The 20,537-nt window shown below is 33.8% G+C and overlaps 2 protein-coding genes across 8 annotated transcripts in view; both read left to right on the top strand.

Moving 5' to 3' along the window:
• Positions 1-20,537, top strand: part of LOC113513069 (serine/threonine-protein kinase minibrain) — a 166,558-nt gene that overhangs the window by 19,920 nt on the left and 126,101 nt on the right. For 4 of the 6 annotated variants that reach the window (XM_052894367.1, XM_052894366.1, XM_052894368.1 and 1 more), the window contains exons 2-3: positions 3,368-3,546; positions 6,049-6,150. In XM_052894367.1, the coding sequence (XP_052750327.1) occupies positions 3,368-3,546; positions 6,049-6,150 (281 nt within the window). The remainder of the gene's footprint in view (positions 1-3,367; positions 3,547-6,048; positions 6,151-20,537) is intronic. The other 2 variants (XM_052894369.1, XM_052894370.1) reach the window with 1 other exon arrangement.
• LOC128200558 (uncharacterized) overlaps positions 10,890-20,537 on the top strand; it is a 48,582-nt gene continuing 38,934 nt past the window's right edge. The window contains exons 1-2 of one of the 2 annotated variants that reach the window (XM_052894374.1): positions 10,890-14,657; positions 15,182-20,519. In XM_052894374.1, the coding sequence (XP_052750334.1) occupies positions 15,187-16,200 (1,014 nt within the window). In that variant the 5' untranslated portion in view covers positions 10,890-14,657; positions 15,182-15,186 and the 3' untranslated portion in view covers positions 16,201-20,519. Of the gene's footprint in view, positions 20,520-20,537 lie in introns of both variants that reach the window. The other variant, XM_052894373.1, reaches the window with a different exon arrangement.

Below are 20,537 nucleotides of genomic sequence, written 5' to 3'. Positions count from 1 at the left end.
TTTTTTTATTACATATTGCAAAGCGTAATTTTGTGGTAGGTATATCTGTCTGTGTATGTTTAATTCTGACCATATTCTATACAGAGTTAGAAACTAATTTTGAAACTAGCATTAGTCAGCATTACCCCATTAATAAAAAAAGTATAAAGAGTCATATATTGAGATATATTTAACTGAATAAAGCCCCAAAGACAAACATTCAAACACAATTTAACAAATTTACACTTTTGTCATATTACAAAGATATTGTTGGTCTCGAGAAGTTATATTTAGAGGTGTGAGTAAATTATGTTTTTTGTACAGTATTGCGCTTCAGTTTCAGAACAAACTACGCAGTTGCATATGATATACCTTGTGACGCTAACGGAGATGCGGAGATCATTGCAGTGCGCATGTGCGGTTAATAGTAAAGACCTTCGGTGCATACTCGCATTAGTTTCGATTTTTAACCGACTTCAACGAAGGAGGATATTACGTTATTGCGATATCTTCATCAATCGTGAACAGGTTTCAATGTTAATTTTTAATCGAAATTCTTTGAAAATCTTTAAGAATTCATTTAAAAATAATAACAATGGTTTCCAAGGAACACCATATGAAAGTCAATCTTATCCGATATATCCTAAATTAATAGCAATGGGACAACTGATCCCCATTATTTTGAATACTTAACACACCTAGACTTACATATTTGCAGTTTTAATGCACTGATACATCAACCATTACCGTCTCATGCTAAGCTCGAGTCTCTCCCTGTAATAGGAGTAATTAGCTCATCATTATCTCGGACACTTCATCAAATAAATGCATGATTTATGGTCTGTCACTGTTTATTACCTATGTAAAAAGAAGACTTTCTTTACACTCAAATCTGTGTGTGTGCTTAGCGCGGTATATTCCATTTGCGAATGGTCATATTGGAATAATGTAGAGAGGGCGAGGTCAACTCGAGGGACAGGCAGGGAATGACCATACTGCATCTATACTGTAATACTAGCATTATTTAGAGCTTCAATTTTTTTACTGCCTTAATGTATTCCATTCCTCTAGTCGAGTTTTACGACATCTTAGACATGGCGTTATAAAAGGCATGATGACACATACTTACTCCTTCACTATACAGACATTAATATTTATATCGAACGTTTATTAGCTACACAAATATACCCGAAATTAGTAGCAATTAAAGTAGTTGACGTAAAGGAGTTGTAAGACGTTCAACCAACTCGACTCCGCAGGTCCCCGCGACACAAGTGAGTCGTGAACGTCGGTGTTTTATTATGAAATGTCACGTCGTGCCAGACGGCACATAAATAAGACTGAATTAACTTGTCTGCGACCTCTGGATTAAACACGGCAAAGTTCACATTCACACACCTTAGATTACAAGTGAAATGCTTTTACTCGTCTATTCGCTTTTTTTAATAACAATTTATAGTTTTAAGTTTTTGGATAGCTGCGAATGTGCTCTTATTTGTCAGCAATAGGGTTCAGCAAATTTTTACTTTTATATATTATTTATTTTGATCACTCTGAATAGTGTAATATATAATATAAGTAAAAGTATAGTAAAATAAACAAAGTTCTTCCCAGAACATGTTCATTTTTAAAAGGCAGGAAGCACACCTGCAATTCCTCCTGTGTTGCGGGTGCATATGGATGGCAGTAGTAACTTACCATGCTCATTTACCCTTGTGTTATAAGAAATATCATAAGTTAGGTAGTATATTTAGTTTTGTGATAGATAATCTCAACCTCACTATATGGTTTAGGTATGTATGTAGTCTCAGATAGGTGTGTATACCATATGTAGGTCTTATCTCAATAACATAACTCTAGCTGCACTAATTTAAAAGTATTGTGATGCATAGACTATCTCACTACTTTGTATACAAGAATCAGATACCTAACTTGTATAAGGTGAGAAGCCAGAAAACACCCTCAAGCTTCAGACATGTCGAACAACCTGCAGAGTACGTTACTATGCGAAAACTTACCACCGTGTCGATACTTAGTGAGTCGCTCTATGTTGCTTGCGGTACAAACTGGGATTCTTAGCGAGAACTTGTAGCACAAGTTTATTTTAAAGTCTTTAGTACAGAATTAACAGGGGATAGCACTTTTAATGGAGTTGATATGATTTCCCAAACGAGTTGATTAGTAATTGGAAAATACATAAAAGGCACAATAAAGGCGCCGATGACACAGCCCCAAGACATTTGTCATTTGCTCGATGATTCATTCATCTAATATACGGTGTCTACCTAAGGTATTATAGTACGAGAACGTGTAGGCGGAGCGCAGGTGAAAAACGCTTGTTCCCATGGCACTTTGGACTATTATGAATGACATCACCTCGATTGATGTATGTATATGACGCTCTCGTCTCATCCATCTACATCTAACCATTTGTGTAATTATAAGTTTCCAACAAGTTGTCAATTGACTTTGACTTGTTGAACTTTGTATAGACAATTTTAGATAAAAATGTTAATTGCGTATAAATTGTTTGTTCTGAAATTAGAATCTCTTAGAGTCGTCTGCGCAAACTCTTTGTTTTGCGTTCCCGTGGGAATATTTTATAATCCCTTTCGTAATCACCTGTAGTCGATTGCTGAAAAGGGGTGATTTTATCACCTAATGAACACTTGCGGAATATATTACTTCGGACTCCAGCAGTTTTTAAAGTACGTCAATACAAAATATAGTCGTTAAATAGTCTAATACATTATTATAAGCATTGATTTAACAGCACAAACAATTCTAACGAAATTCGATAGTGACAAATTATAAGTTAGAAGGCAATCAATTATTTCCCCCGCCTCGCTTTATTAAAAGCATTAGCTAACTGATTATACATACAGTCTACTTAAGTGATTTAAACTAAACAGTATAATGTCTTATTGATCTGAATAAATTACCAGACTGTATATGGAATAAGAAAATTAATCTTATTTAAAAATAAAGAGCGACTTCTATTTCATACAAGAATCACCAAAAACAGATTGCCAAATTATTAAAACTTGTTTTCATGAAATCGGACAATGGGAGGTTTTATAATTTACCATGGCACGGCACGATATCGTAGGATTTTATTGTCACAATATGAACTGAAGTATAGATCCTTTTAGTTTTTCTGTTCCATCCGTCTTCATACAATTCCACATATTTTTTTTTTCTATTGTTTTTCTATTGTATCATTATGTATTAATAATAAAAGTGACGTAATTAAATATTTTTAGGAATACAATTCAGATCCAAGCCGAAATAATTGACTTCAGAATTCTGTACTACGCCGGTTGTTGTATATATCGTTGATATGTTGTGATGATTTCAGTTTTCTTACCGTTTAATTTTTTTGTTGCAGTGAGTGTTGTCGGTGGTGGTATGCCGGAAGCCGCCGGTGGCGAGCGGCGCCACGGGCCGCTCTATGGCAGGCTGGTGGCCGAAGACCAGCTCGCTTCGATGAGCGCACCCTCCGACATTCAGGTGAGCGCCACCGCGCGCAACCAACGAGCTTTCTGCCGCTACCGTACCCCTGTTCAGGTAAATGATGCACGAGGCAGTTTGTCCGGCTAACCTCCGTCAAAGTTTACGACTGTTACAATATACATTCGCTAGTGACGTTCCCGAGATACCTGAAATATAACAACAATGTTGCAACGCGCGGGAGTTTATTGCGATTGCAGCAGTTTATGTAGTTCTTGTTTCTTTCACATTGCTAACACGATTACAACGAAGACTCGTTTGCCTCTTGCTAAATATTTACGAAAGATAAACTATAAGACAAATAGATGTAATATTAAAACTTGTCTTAACCTATGAACCCGAGCGCGCCACACCTATTGTTTTATTAAGAGCGCCATTAACAAGCGTGTCTAGACATTACGCGCGAGTAAATAAATTAGCTCGTAAAGTGCCTATAATTAAGTTCATTCTACAACTGAGCTCTCTTTTAGTGGAAAATGAGGTAGTGTTCTGTTTGGACCCCACGAAAATGAATGCGTAAAATCTGTCTAGAGGTAAAATTGATGTTTCAACATTTTTCTAAGGATTTGTTTTTGTACTATTTGAGTATTCTTAAATAAAAAAAAAAGAACTAGTTCCGGTTGACTTGACACCAATTAACAAAAGACTCTCAAAAATGGAGTTGCATCCATAAACAACGTAACAAACAATAGTATATAAAGCTTTTCAGTATTTAGAAAATTTTAAATGGACAAACATATAAAGTATGGTTCTTTTTTACCGGTTTCAGTTCCGAAGCGTGTTGTGAAGTCTCAGAAAAAAAATCACATCGGTTTATAACTGACGGAGTTATAAGGTGACAAACTTAAAAAAATACAATCGAACCGAAGCCGTTCTATTTTTATGAAGTCGGTTGAAAATAACTACAATATTAATGAAAAATTGTGTTGATATATTTATATATATATATATATATATATATATATATATATATATATATATATATATATATATATATATATATATATATATATATATATATATATATTATTTTTGGCATTGATAGTATTGATTTTTTTCTTTTGCGGAGCAAAATACTTGTTACGAAGCAAAATTTATTTGTAAACATAATTTCGCGTTCTAAATCCTAAATACTTTTTACTATTGAAATTGCTGTTTCTTTCAGAGCTAAATTTACTTGTTCCTAGTCCATTTTATGAATGACGTCCACAATGGGTCACGTCTAAATATATACAAAACATGTAAATAATTAATTTTAACGGCGCGCGCTGCCTTATTCTAATATACAGTACGTACGGGAACAGTTTACTTTCAGCTACAAGTAGCAACGCTGATGTACGATTATTACCGATGATCGTCCACAGGTGTTAAGCTATTGTTTCCTAGTGTTTATTGCTATAATACGTTAACACAAACAAACTGTCTCGTGTTAATTCTCGCACGCTTCCTTTTTATTGGCAACGTAGTTTGTTGTCGTGTTAATTGAGTTTATTAATGATTTCCTCAAATTTGTCAATTTACGAGTATATACCTACTAGCAACAGTGTCCTTTGTTTGCATGCATTTTTTGACACTGATATGACATTTCGCAAATGGTATATACAGAATTAGTCGTAATGGGTATGCCGCTTATAGTACTTATAATGAAACGTATAACTATAAAAATGTCGCATGAAACTTAGTCGGATTTTCAAAATAATCAAAAGCTTTATATAGAACTTTCAAAAACAATTTCGCATTTCTTGGTTGTTCAGTTTCATAAATACTATCATTGGATTCAGACTTAGTATAACCATTGCGACAAATCCTGCATGAATTATAGTAAAAACGTGCAAAAATATTTTATTTTTCTAGTTCATCCAAGTATCAGATAAACTGGCGATTTTTGTGTTTACCTTATTTTATATCTATATATGATTCTGTTATAAGCTAACTAAATGTAGATAGTTATTGGGTTTGTTTTTGATAGGTAATAAGTAGCGGGTTCCGTTTTTCTGATTACGAGTAATGTAGTGCGGGAAATTTCGATTTATTTTAGCACCTTACTTAAGAGATACGTCTTTATACTTGGAAGTTGAAATACTAAATAATACTGCTTCAACACTTCCCAGCTTTTTCCGCTTGTCACAATTTTGCTTATTCTAAATTATATATAAAGAAGGTTTATACCAAGCTTACCGACGTGTGCCAATGTCGAAACTATCTGTTAATTAAAAAAAATATATTTTTTAATATTTTCGATTGATTATATTTGTTTAAAAAGACCATTGGTAGCAAACTAAAATATTAAATACAGAAGTTGCAGTTACTTACTTTAAGTTTTCAGATTTTTGTTATCAAAATCCAAATTTACAAATACTGTGTAACAAGAATCTTATTTATATAATATTTTGTCCCTATAATAGTTTTTTAATAATCATATATATTGAAAATTATTCAGTTGTTGTTAAAAATTTACAGATAAGTAATTCCAGCTGTGCATTCCAACTTCGATAAGCTTCGGTATAAACGCTCTTAGGCATATTGTCTATCGTTTAACTCTTTTTCTCGCTTGTCCAGGCTATGCAAGCCCGAATACCACACCACTTTCGTGACCCTTCAACGGCGCCTCTTAGGAAACTCAGCGTAGATCTCATCAAAACCTACAAACATATAAATGAGGTAAGTGAATTCATTTCAGTTACGACATATACAGGTGAAATTGAAATCATAAATGAATGTTCCACCAGTAAAGCAGTAGAATACACCAGGACGTGTTGGCAGATTTAACACCAGTGTTAAATCTGCCAAATATACATAGAATTTTACTGTGCATCAAAGTTTAAGGAAATAAATAAAGCTTATTATTTTTACAAAGAAGTCATGAAATGACAAAAAATGAACACTCGTACTAACTCGTCCAGTAGTCAAGCTAGTTATGAGAAGCTCTAGATATTTTTACTATTTTATTTATGCATATCCTAACATAAGGAATGCTAATTGATAATAATGATTTCTATTTTAGCCTGTATATTCAATTTAAGATTTGTTAGATTAAGAGTTTTCTAACCAAAGTAATTAATGAGTCATTAATGTTAAAATACTATTATATGTTCTTAATCGCTAATCACAGGAAAATATAAGAGATAGTTTCAAAATACGTTATGTAATATATAGATATTTAAAGTACAATTATTAGTACAAAGGTTAGTTGGCCATAACCGGGCAGTTACGTTAAATCTGATTGATTAGAAATTGTCGGTATGATAACTGATTATCTGTTCTTATTAAATTGTACTAAACAGTACTCAGTGTCACTAAATAAATGTCAATCCTTATGCCCAACAAATGGCGGGTATTGAAGGCGAATCAATAACGTACCAAACGATTTCGATTTCGATGGATTTATTTATAATTAAGCACCATTCACACAACTTCGAGATCTTCGAATTTAGTACCTCATCTCGTATATCATCCTTTACCTATATTGAAGGGTTGCTAATTGTTTTTTTTTTTTTTTTTATTTTATCCAAATGTCAAATATTTTTTCTTCAAATCGATAGGATTTTTCTTAATTTTTACCCAAACACAAATTTGTGTTACGTAACCATAAAGCAAATAAGAAAAAAAAAATAGGTAGGATCTCTTACCTTTTGTTTTAGTACCTTCGTTGGTAATAAATCAAGGGGTATTTTATTGTATTTATATACCACAGTACGGTTTATAAATACTACAACTGTCAAAAATTTACTCACTTTTCTCCAAATATTTTTCCAAGAATTTTATTTCTCTAAAATTTCGTTAACAGATTTTTTTTATTGTTAAGTTTTGTAAATACACATTATGTTTTAATGTAAGAACAACAGGTTTAACGAAACTAGTCGAGCTTTCTCGACTAAAATACTACATTCGTCAAACTTGTCGTTCTTAAGAGTTAATACGATTTTTCTTACATTAAAAAAAATTGCCCCAAATTATGGAAAACGCCTAATCTGGTTGCGCTGCCGTATTCATATACTCGTATAGGTAAGTCAAACAAATTATACTACTCGATGTACTTAGGCATTTAAGTATACACATTAATTTGACCTTGTTTAATACGGAAGAATTGGCAAACATTGCAAATGTCAGTCTATCATAGATTATGTAGATACGATAAAATGTCGTCCCTGGGACATGCGAAATCTGATAACACTACTGGCACGTACATATTTCGGGGCATGCTCCGTTACATATAACACGAATGCATCTCACACGGGACTATATGGGAACAAATTCATATAAAATGTAAACTGAAATAAAACAAATCCATCATCCATTTTTTTCCATCAATTTTTTCCTCGTTCCTGATGAGCACTACTGTGTGTGAATGGCGCTTTAACCAATTTCATCTGCCGTTAATATTTTACATTATTTCATATTCGACCGCTATTGTTGATTCTTGTTCGAAACGATTAATCCGTTGGATTTTCATAATTATTGTTTACACGTCCCTCGCGGACATTACTCATGAACCGTCCATTTTTTCATTCATGGGTATATTTTAATGCACCATTTCTGACCATGTAGGCCACAGTACCATTTTGAATATAAGCTTTAAATTTAAATTTTTGTTTGTAGGACCAAATGTATGTAGTAAATAGTGCAGTATAGAAATGGCAGCGATTTGACTTCCTTATTCCATTAAACCATTAGAACAGGAATATGTTTCCTTTTGTACCAAAAAAAAAACATTATTGACATTGAACTGCATCACCATCTCGATAACTTGATAGAATTGTCCATGATCCTGTATATATATATATATATATATATATGTTAGTGTAATAACCACCTAATAACTTTACAATAAAGGCTCGAGGGCGGTACGTAGGTATAACGCTGTTTTGCCTGTTGCGACCTTTTCCGATAGACGTGGGCGAACTGTTGCTAGGAGGCGGATCGGCCGCGTGGGAGCGAATTTATTGCATCGTAAATAAAAAACTGTTCTATGAACGAATGTGTTACTCAATGGAACAGTGACCGTGTTAATTCTGCGCCCCCATATGATTTCTGTTGGTGTATTATTTATATACTATTAAATTTTATTACGTATACATATGCAAAAAACTTTTGCGTCGTTATTTTTAGAGTTCCGTAGCAGTTTGTCCAAAAACGCTTTCTCGTTCGCTTTGTATGTTACAGTGTCATGATACTGCATGAAACCTTTTAGAAAAAATGTATTATGGTCATATATAACGTATCAAATCATTAAAAAAAAAGTTTACAATATCATCGGAATCATATCAAAAGTCATCAAAGAAATCTTCTGAAAATGGGTATTTACTTATACGATTTCTAAACAAAGATGCAAATATAAAAACAAGACGCACATATACATGGATCTCGTTTTGATTTTTTTCTTTTCTTACGGTGGTATATTTACTTTAGTTGTGGATACGAGTATATGTCATCCTATAAATGAAATGGTTACACTGTTTACCTCAAAGCGCGTCGCAAAATAAATTTAAATATATGGATGATACATTGCATTCTTGCTTAGTCACCGTACAGACCATATCTGTGTGAAGACAGACAAAGGTATTTATTTTTAACACAAAAAAATAACAGTGTATCAAGCTGTTTAAAAATAAAATCTATGTCACAAAGGAACCGTAGCTCAAAGGAGTAGCCAAGATGACGTCTGTATTGTTTTTCAAACGACGCCATAATGTTTACTTTCCTAGGTTATCCCGACCTTTAAGTCACGTGCAAATGTTCTCTAGTGCGTTGCGATACTGCGTCACACTTTCATTACACGAGGCAAGTGCCGCCTGAAACACGCGGCGATAGCACAGCGTCTGGGGCATTTCCAATTTACCTAGATATTTGTGTAGGTGTTATAAACGGTGCTTTGAGTATGCAAGAGAGGAACATACTGAACCAATCCTAAATAATAGAAGGACGAGAATGTATGTATGACGAGGTCATGATAACTTTTGTAGTACTTGTGAAGACTGTAATTTTTACACAACTTCCTAAAAACGGAGTAATAATGTTTTTAGGCTTCCTATATATATGTGAATTTATTTATTCTACCATAACTTCTGAATGTTCGAACACATTTGCATGTATAGGATATCGTTACAATCCTTACATCATCCCAAATAAGACCATCGTGTTCTTTAATTTACCGAAAAAATGTACTTGTCACCATTTTAATTCGAACTGACGGTTTTCTGCCTGATATCAATTCTATGTACTTTGTAAGTTAAAAGATGGAACTATACATTCATGTATAAGTATACTTAAAATATATTTTTAAACAGCTGCCTTCAACAATAACATCTGCCCGTTGCAATATAACCAGATACAAGTGCATTAGCTGTACATAATTGGTCAGTTCCTGTTTTTAAATTTTCGTAGAATTCGAGTCATTGCACTGTGCTGTTTAAGCTTTATTTATATAGTAATCATCATCTTAGTCGATATTATATCAGCTGCTTTATATATGCCTTCCTCGATGCCTTCCACCATTCGTGATTGCGCGATCCTCTACTTTTCGCGTTAATTACCTATTGGCTTTCTTCTTAAATCGTCAGTTTAATAAGGTGTCTGATCCTCACGAATGTCCCACCAAAATAATATATTTTTATATTTAAACATTCCCCGCTCGTTCTAAAGCATGGCAATTAATCTCCGAGTGACACGTGGAGTCTCCCCTCGACCGGTTTATTTTTAAGTGCCATATTAATAGAATATTGTCTAATGTTCTATTTGTGTTCTGTCCGTGGTCGTTGCCCTATTTGGTGGTGTGTTTACATGGCGCCCTGCCAGGGATGCCACCATGCTAAGTGTGGGTGTCGATACGTGCACGAACAAAAAGCTTATGACTTGCAGATTTATAGGTACAACCCATTTAGATGAAACTTTGCGTAAGAAATCCGTTTCAAGATTTCGGTCCTTTTCTGGTAGGTACTACAAAACATGCTCGTTTGAGAAAAAGGTTTATTAATTTTTGTTAAAAAGTAGGATTATAATAACTTTTTAAATGCTAACACTATAAGTAATATTAGGATTTAGAAGTTTTTATAAGAACATTTCCGTGGGACAGTCATTACCAATTGTGAAATAGAAATACCTCTTGACGAATTTTTCATTTCATTTAATATTACAATGAAGTAATATTTTCCTTTTAAGAGCTGTAAATCCCGTTTATTTCATGTTTATGAGATCAGTAGTTTCAACGTGTCGACGGATAGAGTAGACCGACAGATGTTTCATATAAATTATAAAAAGGCACGCTTCCGCCCCAAACTTATTTATTGCTTTGTTCTTCTCTGAAGCATATTTTCATTCAATATCTGTTTATGTCCTCACTACTGGAGGATGTATCATTATATCATTATAAATGATGGTACGTTTTCAAAAGTTCTATTTAAGATCAGCAATGTCCAAAATCTAAACTATTTTCTATTAAAAAAAATTGTATTAATTTTTTTTTTACGTTTATAATTGGACGCAGCAATTAAACCGGAATTGTGATAGCTGTGCAACTTATGTCAATTTATGTGATGTTATCATAGGTTTGATCTGAATATGAAGGACCGAAGTTTCTTTGATGCCAGATCAATTCTAATTTGAAACCCCATCGAGGTCAGTCTCGTTATTAGCCGGTCTAAATCTTCGTTAAAAACTTGTATTTTTTTTAAGTGCTTTAAATGTAAATTATTGACGAATTGTCATACGATCAATGCTGATTCCCTTATGATAAGTTCCAGTCGCTATTTACTAAACCACAGTGCGGTTCCGGCCGGGCAAGTTATTGGTTTCAAATGACCCAATTGCAACATTCGACATTCCGCTGACGGACAATAGATTCGCAATAATGAAACGAGAATCGTTGACAAAAGTGAAAGTTTATAAATTCATAGATGTGTTATTGTCGATCATACCGTACTTGCATGAAATATAAATAGTTTATTAATCCAACATTTATATTTCATTACATTGATACAAATTTTGTAATTCAATACTTGTTGTTTTCTTTATGTTAGTAAAATTGCTGCTGCTGCACCTTCGATTACTTGTTCAAGAGTATTACACCTTGTAAACAAATTATCAAATTACGCTGAATAATGTTAACAATCTACTTCAAACACGGTAATTACAAATTCGCCGGTATGTTGTACTTTTGTTCAATATTTTATGTATTTATTATATTTCACAAAGTCCGCCCACCTTTGATCGTCCTTTATTTCTATGACCATTCTCATTTTTATTTAACACATTCTTTAAAACATGGCTTCCGGTCTTCTTTATTACATATCAAGATGATCGGTTACTTCCCAACTTTTATTACTGCATGACTTTCGGACTTCCTTGTGTATGTAGATTCGTTTTCTATCTATCATATTTATGATATATTGACATAATTAAATGCCGCAACTGCATGCACTTTGCGTGTCATTATTTGAAAAATTTATAGAATTGATAAAAAAATAGTACTATGGATGGTATATCCGAAAGGGTTTAACGCAAGAGTTCCTTTATTTACTTTTTTCAATAAATAATTGCGATATTTTTAGTTCCTTTATAAATTGAAGTTTTGACGCGTCGATCTCTGCCTGCTATTTTGTCATTCTTTGTTTCCACAAACCTCCATCCATCAACGTTCGCATTGCAACGCGTATTCTTGTCTGTCTACCTTGTAAATCTGATTAGATAAATCGCATATCAGTGATGATTAGTGGATTCGAAAGCAGACTGTTGTATAGTGCACTATGGAGCAACGTGCACTAGTTTAAACAGACGACGGTACAGTTAATTACCTAGTGTTAGTTATATTACGTAAGCATTACAAATATTAACATCATGCTAATACACTGCGAAGTTTTTCCAATATTTCATCATCTGTCTGCCCTTATTCTAATTATTTTGGGATCAGTGTAATATGATTTTATTCATACTTGTATTAAATAAGGATTTGACTTTAGGTTTTACGACCGACCGCCTGTTTAACGTGAACTATTCATCCTCACCTATCATTTCTCTCTATATCTCCAGTTTATACCGACAGCGCAAGTGGAGTTACCATTATATTTTCACTCTATTAAAGTCTGACGTCAACCCTCCTTGGGAATGCATTTGTTGGTGGTATCCATTGAAGTATTTATGAAATCAAATCGTTTTAATTTTACTTATGTTCTTTTTCAATTTAACTTTGGGTCTGATTGCAATATTTTGGATTACCTATTCTAGGTATTTTAATTTTTGATCAATTTTCAAAATATAGGATCTTAGTTAAACTGAACTTTTTTGTGACTATGTTACGCTGTTACGTCCGCAATCCTGGCTTCTTTATGTAATCAATATGGTTCACTCCCATGTTGCTTCCATGCGAGTATGCTAGTAGTTGCCACGCTTAGCAGGCATATTGGTAACTGCAGTTATTTGATGATGTTTTAAGAGGAATGCTACTGCCCAGCCCTCGACCGACAATCGTGACAGATATGTATGTATGTATTGTAATATAATGTTTGCATTATATTACAATATTGTGTCATAACCGAAATTTTCTTACAATAACATTAATCTTTAAATCACAATAAAATTAATAGTAATCACATGTTTTAATTATTATTTTGCAATAGCTCCTATTACAGATGGGCAAAGCACCGGGTTTAAACCCGGTGCTTTGGTAAAAACCCAATAAACACCCATAAACTCCCATAATCACCCAAAAAAATAGGTTTTTACGTATTTTTTTGAAAATATGTAAGTAATACCAATAAATTATTTTTATAAATTGTATTGATCAATTCTACAATATTAAATAAAACGTTAACTAATAATATTTCAGGAAATTTTAAAAATCTATATATAATAAAATGAAAGTAATTAATTTTCAGTGTTTTCATGTTGCAGTTGATCAACATGTTGGCCTTTTGCTTCCCGTAGATACTTTAAAATTTCTTCATAACACCTCGTTCGCACACATGGCCGTATATATTTAAATTCTTGAGCCACTAACAGTCCGAAATACTCATTTCTTTTATCCTCTTCTCCATAAATTAAGCATTTAGAACAGTTTGTTTCTTCTTTCAGTAAATTTTCTTTTACTTTATCCTCGTTTTTTTCTTTGTTGCGACGACGCTGGGTAAATCATCTGGACACTGGGTCTCACTATCGCCAAATATATTTGGAGATCGGCTTCGGCTACGGCTTGGCAGACATTTTTTTCTTTCTACAATTTTAAATTAAATTTATTAGAATAAATGCTTCGAACACACGCGATCTAAGTACCTTTTGTGTTTATTATACCTTACCTACCTAGGTATAAAAAGAGTACTTACGTAGATTTTCTTTTATTAACTGTTTTATACGAAGATCTTGATCTCTCAAATTAGCATCCATTTTACTTCCAGTGATTATCAACTAAATTAATAATCCACAAAGTATTAAATAACGTTTTTATGAAATATTTAGCACAAAAACAATACCCTTTAAATATCGATCGTCAGTAACTGTGGCTGACTTACCTATATTCTAGCAAGCAGGACTGCCAGATGTGAAGGGGAAATCCCCAATAAATTGTTGCATGTGACTGATGATGTGAGCATGTTCGTTTCATAATAAAAATGTTGCCAGGTAACCAAAAAGTCGTATGTTTTTGTGCGAATTACGATCATAATCTTTACGATCGTACATTAAAAAATAGACAAATAATAGTATGAGTACGATTTAAATCGTATATCTGTCAACCCTGCTAGCAAGACAGCGACAAAATCACGTTGCATAACAATGTAGCCCAAGCTTATATCTTATGAAATATACGGAAGAGATACGGACTTAGAAAAAACAGAAATGTTGTTCTTTGTGGAAGTCATTGATGAAATTCTATGTATTTTAGCCCGCAAACTTTCTTCAAACAAAAACAGCGCCATCTAGTATCGAGTTCTGTAATTATCTCTTTGTTTATGGATTTGAAGTAAGACCGCCACGCATGCAATACATTATGACTGGGGATTCCCCTATTCGTCGACGCTGAATATGAGGCGACGACAATCACTGTCAAACGTGTTCACTATTACTCTGACTCTGGTAACGTGACTTCCTGGTAACGTGTTAGGTAGGAAAAGCAGTAAAAAAGTGCATATTAAGGGAGCAGATTTGAAATAATATTTATACTTAACAAGAAATAATTAAAGGTAAGTGGATTTTTGAATGATACAATTATATCATGATCACTTAACAATTTTAACTTAAAATTAGATGTATTATTACAAGCTTTTATTTAGCTTGCGTTATGTAAATAAAAGTATGTAGGTATGTTCGTATGTTGATGCAATTATCCTCAATCCTCAACCGACTGGGATAAAATTTTCCATACACGTTTATTTTGGATGATAGTGCATAGTTAGCTGAGAGTCGTCATTGGATAATAATGGTGGATAGCCTAAGATGTGTACTAGATATTTATTTTTAACATAATATGCGTAAGTACCTAATCGAATTAAAGAAGTTGCTGAGAAAAATACAGAACAATACGATAATAAACTAGCGTCTGCGTTTAATCCTCCGAGGAGATGTAATTTTACAAAGGTTTTTTGTATTTATTTTATTATTTTTTTAATAAATTTATTGTAAATAACAAGAAATAATCATTGTAAAAAAATAGGCACTCTATTGTTGAATTTTCGTCAGACCAACTAATCATCGTTCATTTTTTTAGGTTCAATGGGGAGACCTAAAGATTTACGCATATGGGAGCACTACCGTACTTTACCAAACAAGTCTGTTTCTTGCAAGCTTTGTAATAAGGTCTACAAATTCAGTAATGCTGCCAAAATGCTTCAACATCTTATCACTTGTCCAAAATCTCCAGAAACATTAAAAGACTCTATGAAACTTATAAAAGATAGCTCGTCCAAAACCAAAATGTCTGGACTGTCAGAGATAGAGACAAATGATTCTTTTATAAGCCCCTCGTCGTCTGCTAACACTACAATAAATGCTGAGTTTCAAGACACCGATGATCATATAAAAACAGAATTAGCGAGAGCTATATTTGTAACAGGGACGCCATTATCGATGGTGCAACATCCTTTATGGATACAATTTTTCGAAAAATTGCAACCAAAATTTAAAATACCTTCACGTAAAGCTTTAGCGACAAAATACTTAGATAAAATATATAGAGAAATGCGTTTTGAGTTAAATGAGGAACTAAATGCTTGTAGTTACTTACACCTTCAGTGCGATGGCTGGTCTAATTTAAGAAATGAAGGAATAATAAACTTTCTTATATCAAAACCTCAACCTGCATACGTTAAAAGTTTGAATACAGAAAGTAATCCTCACACTAGTGAATACCTTAGCCAAGAAGTTGAAAAAGTAATGAAAGTGTATGGAGCAAATAAGTTTCTTGTACTTATTATTCTGCATATCAATGATATGTTACAGATAAGTAATATTCATTGCTATGCAGACGACAGTACAGGAGATACATTATATACCGGTCATGCAAAGATCTCGCGGGCACATACCGATGAGTGCCGGAATAGACTTGTGTCTGAAATCGAAACTTCACTCCATCAAGTTTCGATCTGGGGTGAACAAAATCTTGTCCAATTTAACCCCAAAAAGACACAAGTCTGCGCGTTTACCGCAAAAAAGACGCCGTTTGTCGTATCTCCTCACTTTCAGGGCACTTCCCTTGATAAAGTCGAGTCTAGGAATTCTGGGCGTTGATATATCTTGCGACGTCCAGTTTTGCGGTCATCTGGAGGAGAAGGCTAAGATAGCTTCCAAAAAGTTAGGAGTACTCAATAGGGTGAGACGATATTTCATGCCAGAACACCGCCTGAAATTATATAAAGCCCAAGTCAGGCCGCATATGGAATACTGTTCTCACCTGTGGGCAGGAGCGCCACAGTACCAACTCCTTCCGTTAGACCGCATTCAAAGTCGGGCGGCTCGAATTATCGATAGTCAACGCCTTACTGTCCGACTCGACCCACTGAAACTGCGCAGAGATGTTGCATCTCTGTGCATCTTCTACCGAATTTATCATGGGGAGTGTTCTGAGGAATTGTTCGGATTGATACCTGCTGCTGATTTTCACCACCGTACAACCCGCCACAAACTAAAGTTTCATCCCAATCATCTGGACGAGTGGCGGTCTTCCACCGTGCGTTTTTCAAGGCACTTTCTTCCACGCACAACCATTCTTTGGAATCAACTTCCAGCAGCAGTATTTCCGAACCGATACGACAACATAACCTTCAAGAAAAGAGTATATTCCTTTTTAAAAGGCCGGCAGCACACCTGCAATGCCGCTGGTGTTGTGGGTGATCATGGGCGGCGGTAGTCACTTACCATCAGGTGAGCCGCATGCTCGTTTGCCCCGTGTTGTAAAAAAAAAAAAAAAAAAATTATTGGCGATAACGCTAGAAATATACAAAAGGCATTCGAATTAACAAAACTCAAATATCCACATGTTGTTCCTCTCGGTTGCTGTGCACATATCCTTAACTTGTTGTGCCAAGATATTGTAAAGATACAAGAAGTAACTGTGTTTATTATGCAAGCCATAAATATAATAAAAACTGTTAAAAGGAGTCAACGATTAAGTTCCTTGTTGATAAAATCAAGGCAGGGTGAAGATTCTACACAAACACTAAAATTGCTTTGTGCTACAAGATGGGGAAGTCATGTTACTTCGTTAAAAAGTTTGAAAGCAAATAAGATAGCTTTGCAAATATTAACAGTTAGAGAAGATGTGGTAATTTCAAGAGATATTAAAGATTTAATTCTAAGTGATGATTTCTGGACGAAGACAGGGGAATGTATAAGTATTTTGGAACCAGTCACTGAAAGCATATTTTACTTAGAGAGCGACCAGAATCGTTTGCATCGCACATACATTACATTTAGAGATGTACAAGCTAAGATACGTTTTACATTAAATGAGATTTCGACATTGAGCGAAGAAAGCAAACAGCAGATTCTAACATCAGTATCTTCAAGATGCAATATGGCAATGAGGCCAATACATTTTGCAGCATATATTCTAGACCCCAGGACTCTAGGAGTCGAACTTACTCAAGAGGAAGAACTTAAGGGTATGGAGTTTATCTACAATTTAAGCCAACACTTAAGTTTGTCAAATGTAATGGCAGATTTGGCGTGTTATAAAGCTAAAGAAAACTTTTGGGCCAGAGGATTTGTATGGAGCTCATTAGATAGCATTGAGCCCCTAATATGGTGGAAAGGTATTTGTGGTTCCACTGAGTTAAGCAAAGTAGCGATTCGTATTCTATCAGCTCCCTGTACTTCGGCAGCCACTGAGCGTTCCTTTAGTATCCAAGGCTACATACATAATAACAAAAGAAATCGACTTACAACTGAAAGAACTGAAAAAAATTTCATTCATTTGTTATAACTGGAATCTTAAACATAAAGCTGAATGCGAGGACATTCAGTTTAATGAAGAAAATACCTTAGAAGCTTTCATTGAGCAAGTAAATGAACATAACAGTTTAGACGAAATAGAGCCTATCGAACCTATACAATTCATCGCTTGTAATAACTCTGAATCTGACAGTGATTGACTGTAGTTTTACATTTTACTTTCATCTCTTTCTTAATAAACTCAAAATCAAATTAAAAGTTTTTTATTCTGTAGGCTGCATAATAATATTGTCTATGTCCAGTATAGTGGACGTCTTGCGGCTGAGATGACGATGATCAAGTACAAAATCATAAACACCCAAAAATTTGGGTGTTTATGGGGTTTAAACCCAATAAACCCAAAACACCCGGTTTTTACCCACCAGACTTTAAACCCACCCAGGTGGATTGCCCATCTCTAGCTCCTATACTTTATTAATTTAATTATTGGTTTCGTATAAAAAGATAACCTCTTTTCATACGATAATATGATTTCAATGTCATTGGATTTTTCTCATTTTAATAGGACGGTAATGAATTATTCTAATTGACAATTATTCAGACACGATGTTACATAATGTCATTGATTTGTATATCAAAATCACGTATCTAAAACAATAGTTACTCACTTGACATTGATAAACATAATTTCATCAGTCGTGAACTTCGTTTCTTTATTCCACTTATATCATGCCGCGGAATACTCTTCTGTTTCAGAGCAAAATTGATCCTACAAATCACACACACACGGTATCCCAGTATATTGGTGTTACACGAAAAAAGTACAGTCCTTATCTCTCCTCTTTGATGTCGGTTAAAATGAAAACAACGCAAAACACAAAGTATTCAGTCTGTTATCTCGCATCACGCTTTCACCCCATGAGTATCGTGTGGATACGACACGAATGGCGGAGCATCAGCTGTTCGAGTTATCTGCTTGCGATTAATTGCAATATCGCCTTTCAAAACGGTTGGTTTCTCATTTTTTTTTTTTCACTTCTACAATCGAATGCTTTAAATGTGTTCATTCAACCGTTTGGAACGTTAACAGGTGACATATATATCACAATCCGAATTTTGTATCGAACAAAAGTATTTCTGACTGTCAGATGCTATGTCACAGCTGCATGTAATTTTTGGTCCTAAATTAGACTCAATAGCGCCTAATTGATTTCGGCTAAACTTCAATTCGATGTTCTAACATAAAAGTTTCTTTAATGGACATGAAACGTTGGTATATATTCAGGTAATATATTGCTCCTAAAAAAAAAAAACTGCTTGTTCAATCATGACCAAATTAAAGTGAAACCAACACAGGAGTTCTTACTGATTGTAGTATGTATTAAATAGAATTAGAAAAGATACTGTGTATTGTGTATCATGCAAAAAAATCCAGCGAAATCAGAAATTACCATTTTAAATATATTTCCAAAACAGCATTACCGATGGTACTTTTTAAAAGGGTTTATTGCAACGATATTAAATAAAAATCTATTTTTTTTTAATTAAAGCAGTGTTATAATTGACACGCTTTAATTTCATATTAATTGCTGTCTATTTTCTATACTGCAGTCAAAAATATTTTTCAGCACTTAGGTTGTTTAACTGTCGTACATATTCGAGTACACCTTGAAAATATTATTGATAAAGAAGCCGGAATTTAAAATTATCAAAATGGAATAATTTGATTTAAACCTATTGACATTGTGGAAATCTTTGTGAAAGGCCTATGTTTATCAGTGGAACTTAAATTAAATTATTATTAATTTGTGAAGGTGATATTGAATCAGTGAGTGCTTATTTATTATACGAGTAATTATTGCAAATTAAGTTTTAAATTTTCTAAAAACTAATATATGCAATTCAACGTATCGTATTGTACAGTACTTTGTTATATATTTATAAATTATTGTTATATTGACAAAGATATATAGTTCATGCGCATGCACTATATTAATAACAACAACCATAAACATTGTTCGATTGTAGGCAATAAACTTGATACTTACGCGTGTGTCAGCAACGTCCCCGTTTGACGATGACGCTTTTATAGATCTTTGTACTGTTATGTAATGTAATGTAGTATTATTTATAAAACTATTTATAGTTTCATAAATAAGTTTTATTTCTAAAATATGCAGTTTTTCATTTCGACTTTATTTTAATTTTTTTTTTTTTTTTGCCATTTTTTGCATTCATTAGGTATTGATGAATTAGTTACACCGACAAGAGGAAATGATGAGGAGAAGAGGTATTGATGATGTATACCGTCTTTTTTTTAACAAAAATGTTTGGTTGCCCAGTTAACTTAGGTATTGTACACGATTCCGCGTTCTGAATTTAAATACTTTTAATACAATGTCTTTGAGAAACATACTGTTGCTTATTTAATTTATGTGTCTAAGTATACTTTATAGTCATCGCTTTATACAGAACAGAATGTACTATTGTTTACACAATTTTTCGTTGTTCATTGATGTTTTGTAGCGGCTGAAGACGCTGTTTTTTGCGGAGCACTATGTACTCCTTATATGCAAGATAGACTTTTCTCTAGACTAATCACAAGTACACGCCTGGCAAACAGTGTAATGCAAGCGGGCCAACGAAACTGAGTCAAGGTGAGTCGACGACGTCAC

This window comes from Galleria mellonella, unplaced genomic scaffold (genome assembly GCF_026898425.1).
Source record: "Galleria mellonella isolate WM207_F2 unplaced genomic scaffold, CSIRO_AGI_GalMel_v1 utg21, whole genome shotgun sequence".
In the NCBI taxonomy this organism is placed as follows: domain Eukaryota; kingdom Metazoa; phylum Arthropoda; class Insecta; order Lepidoptera; family Pyralidae; genus Galleria; species Galleria mellonella.
This window is presented reverse-complemented; position numbering and strand designations above follow the sequence as displayed.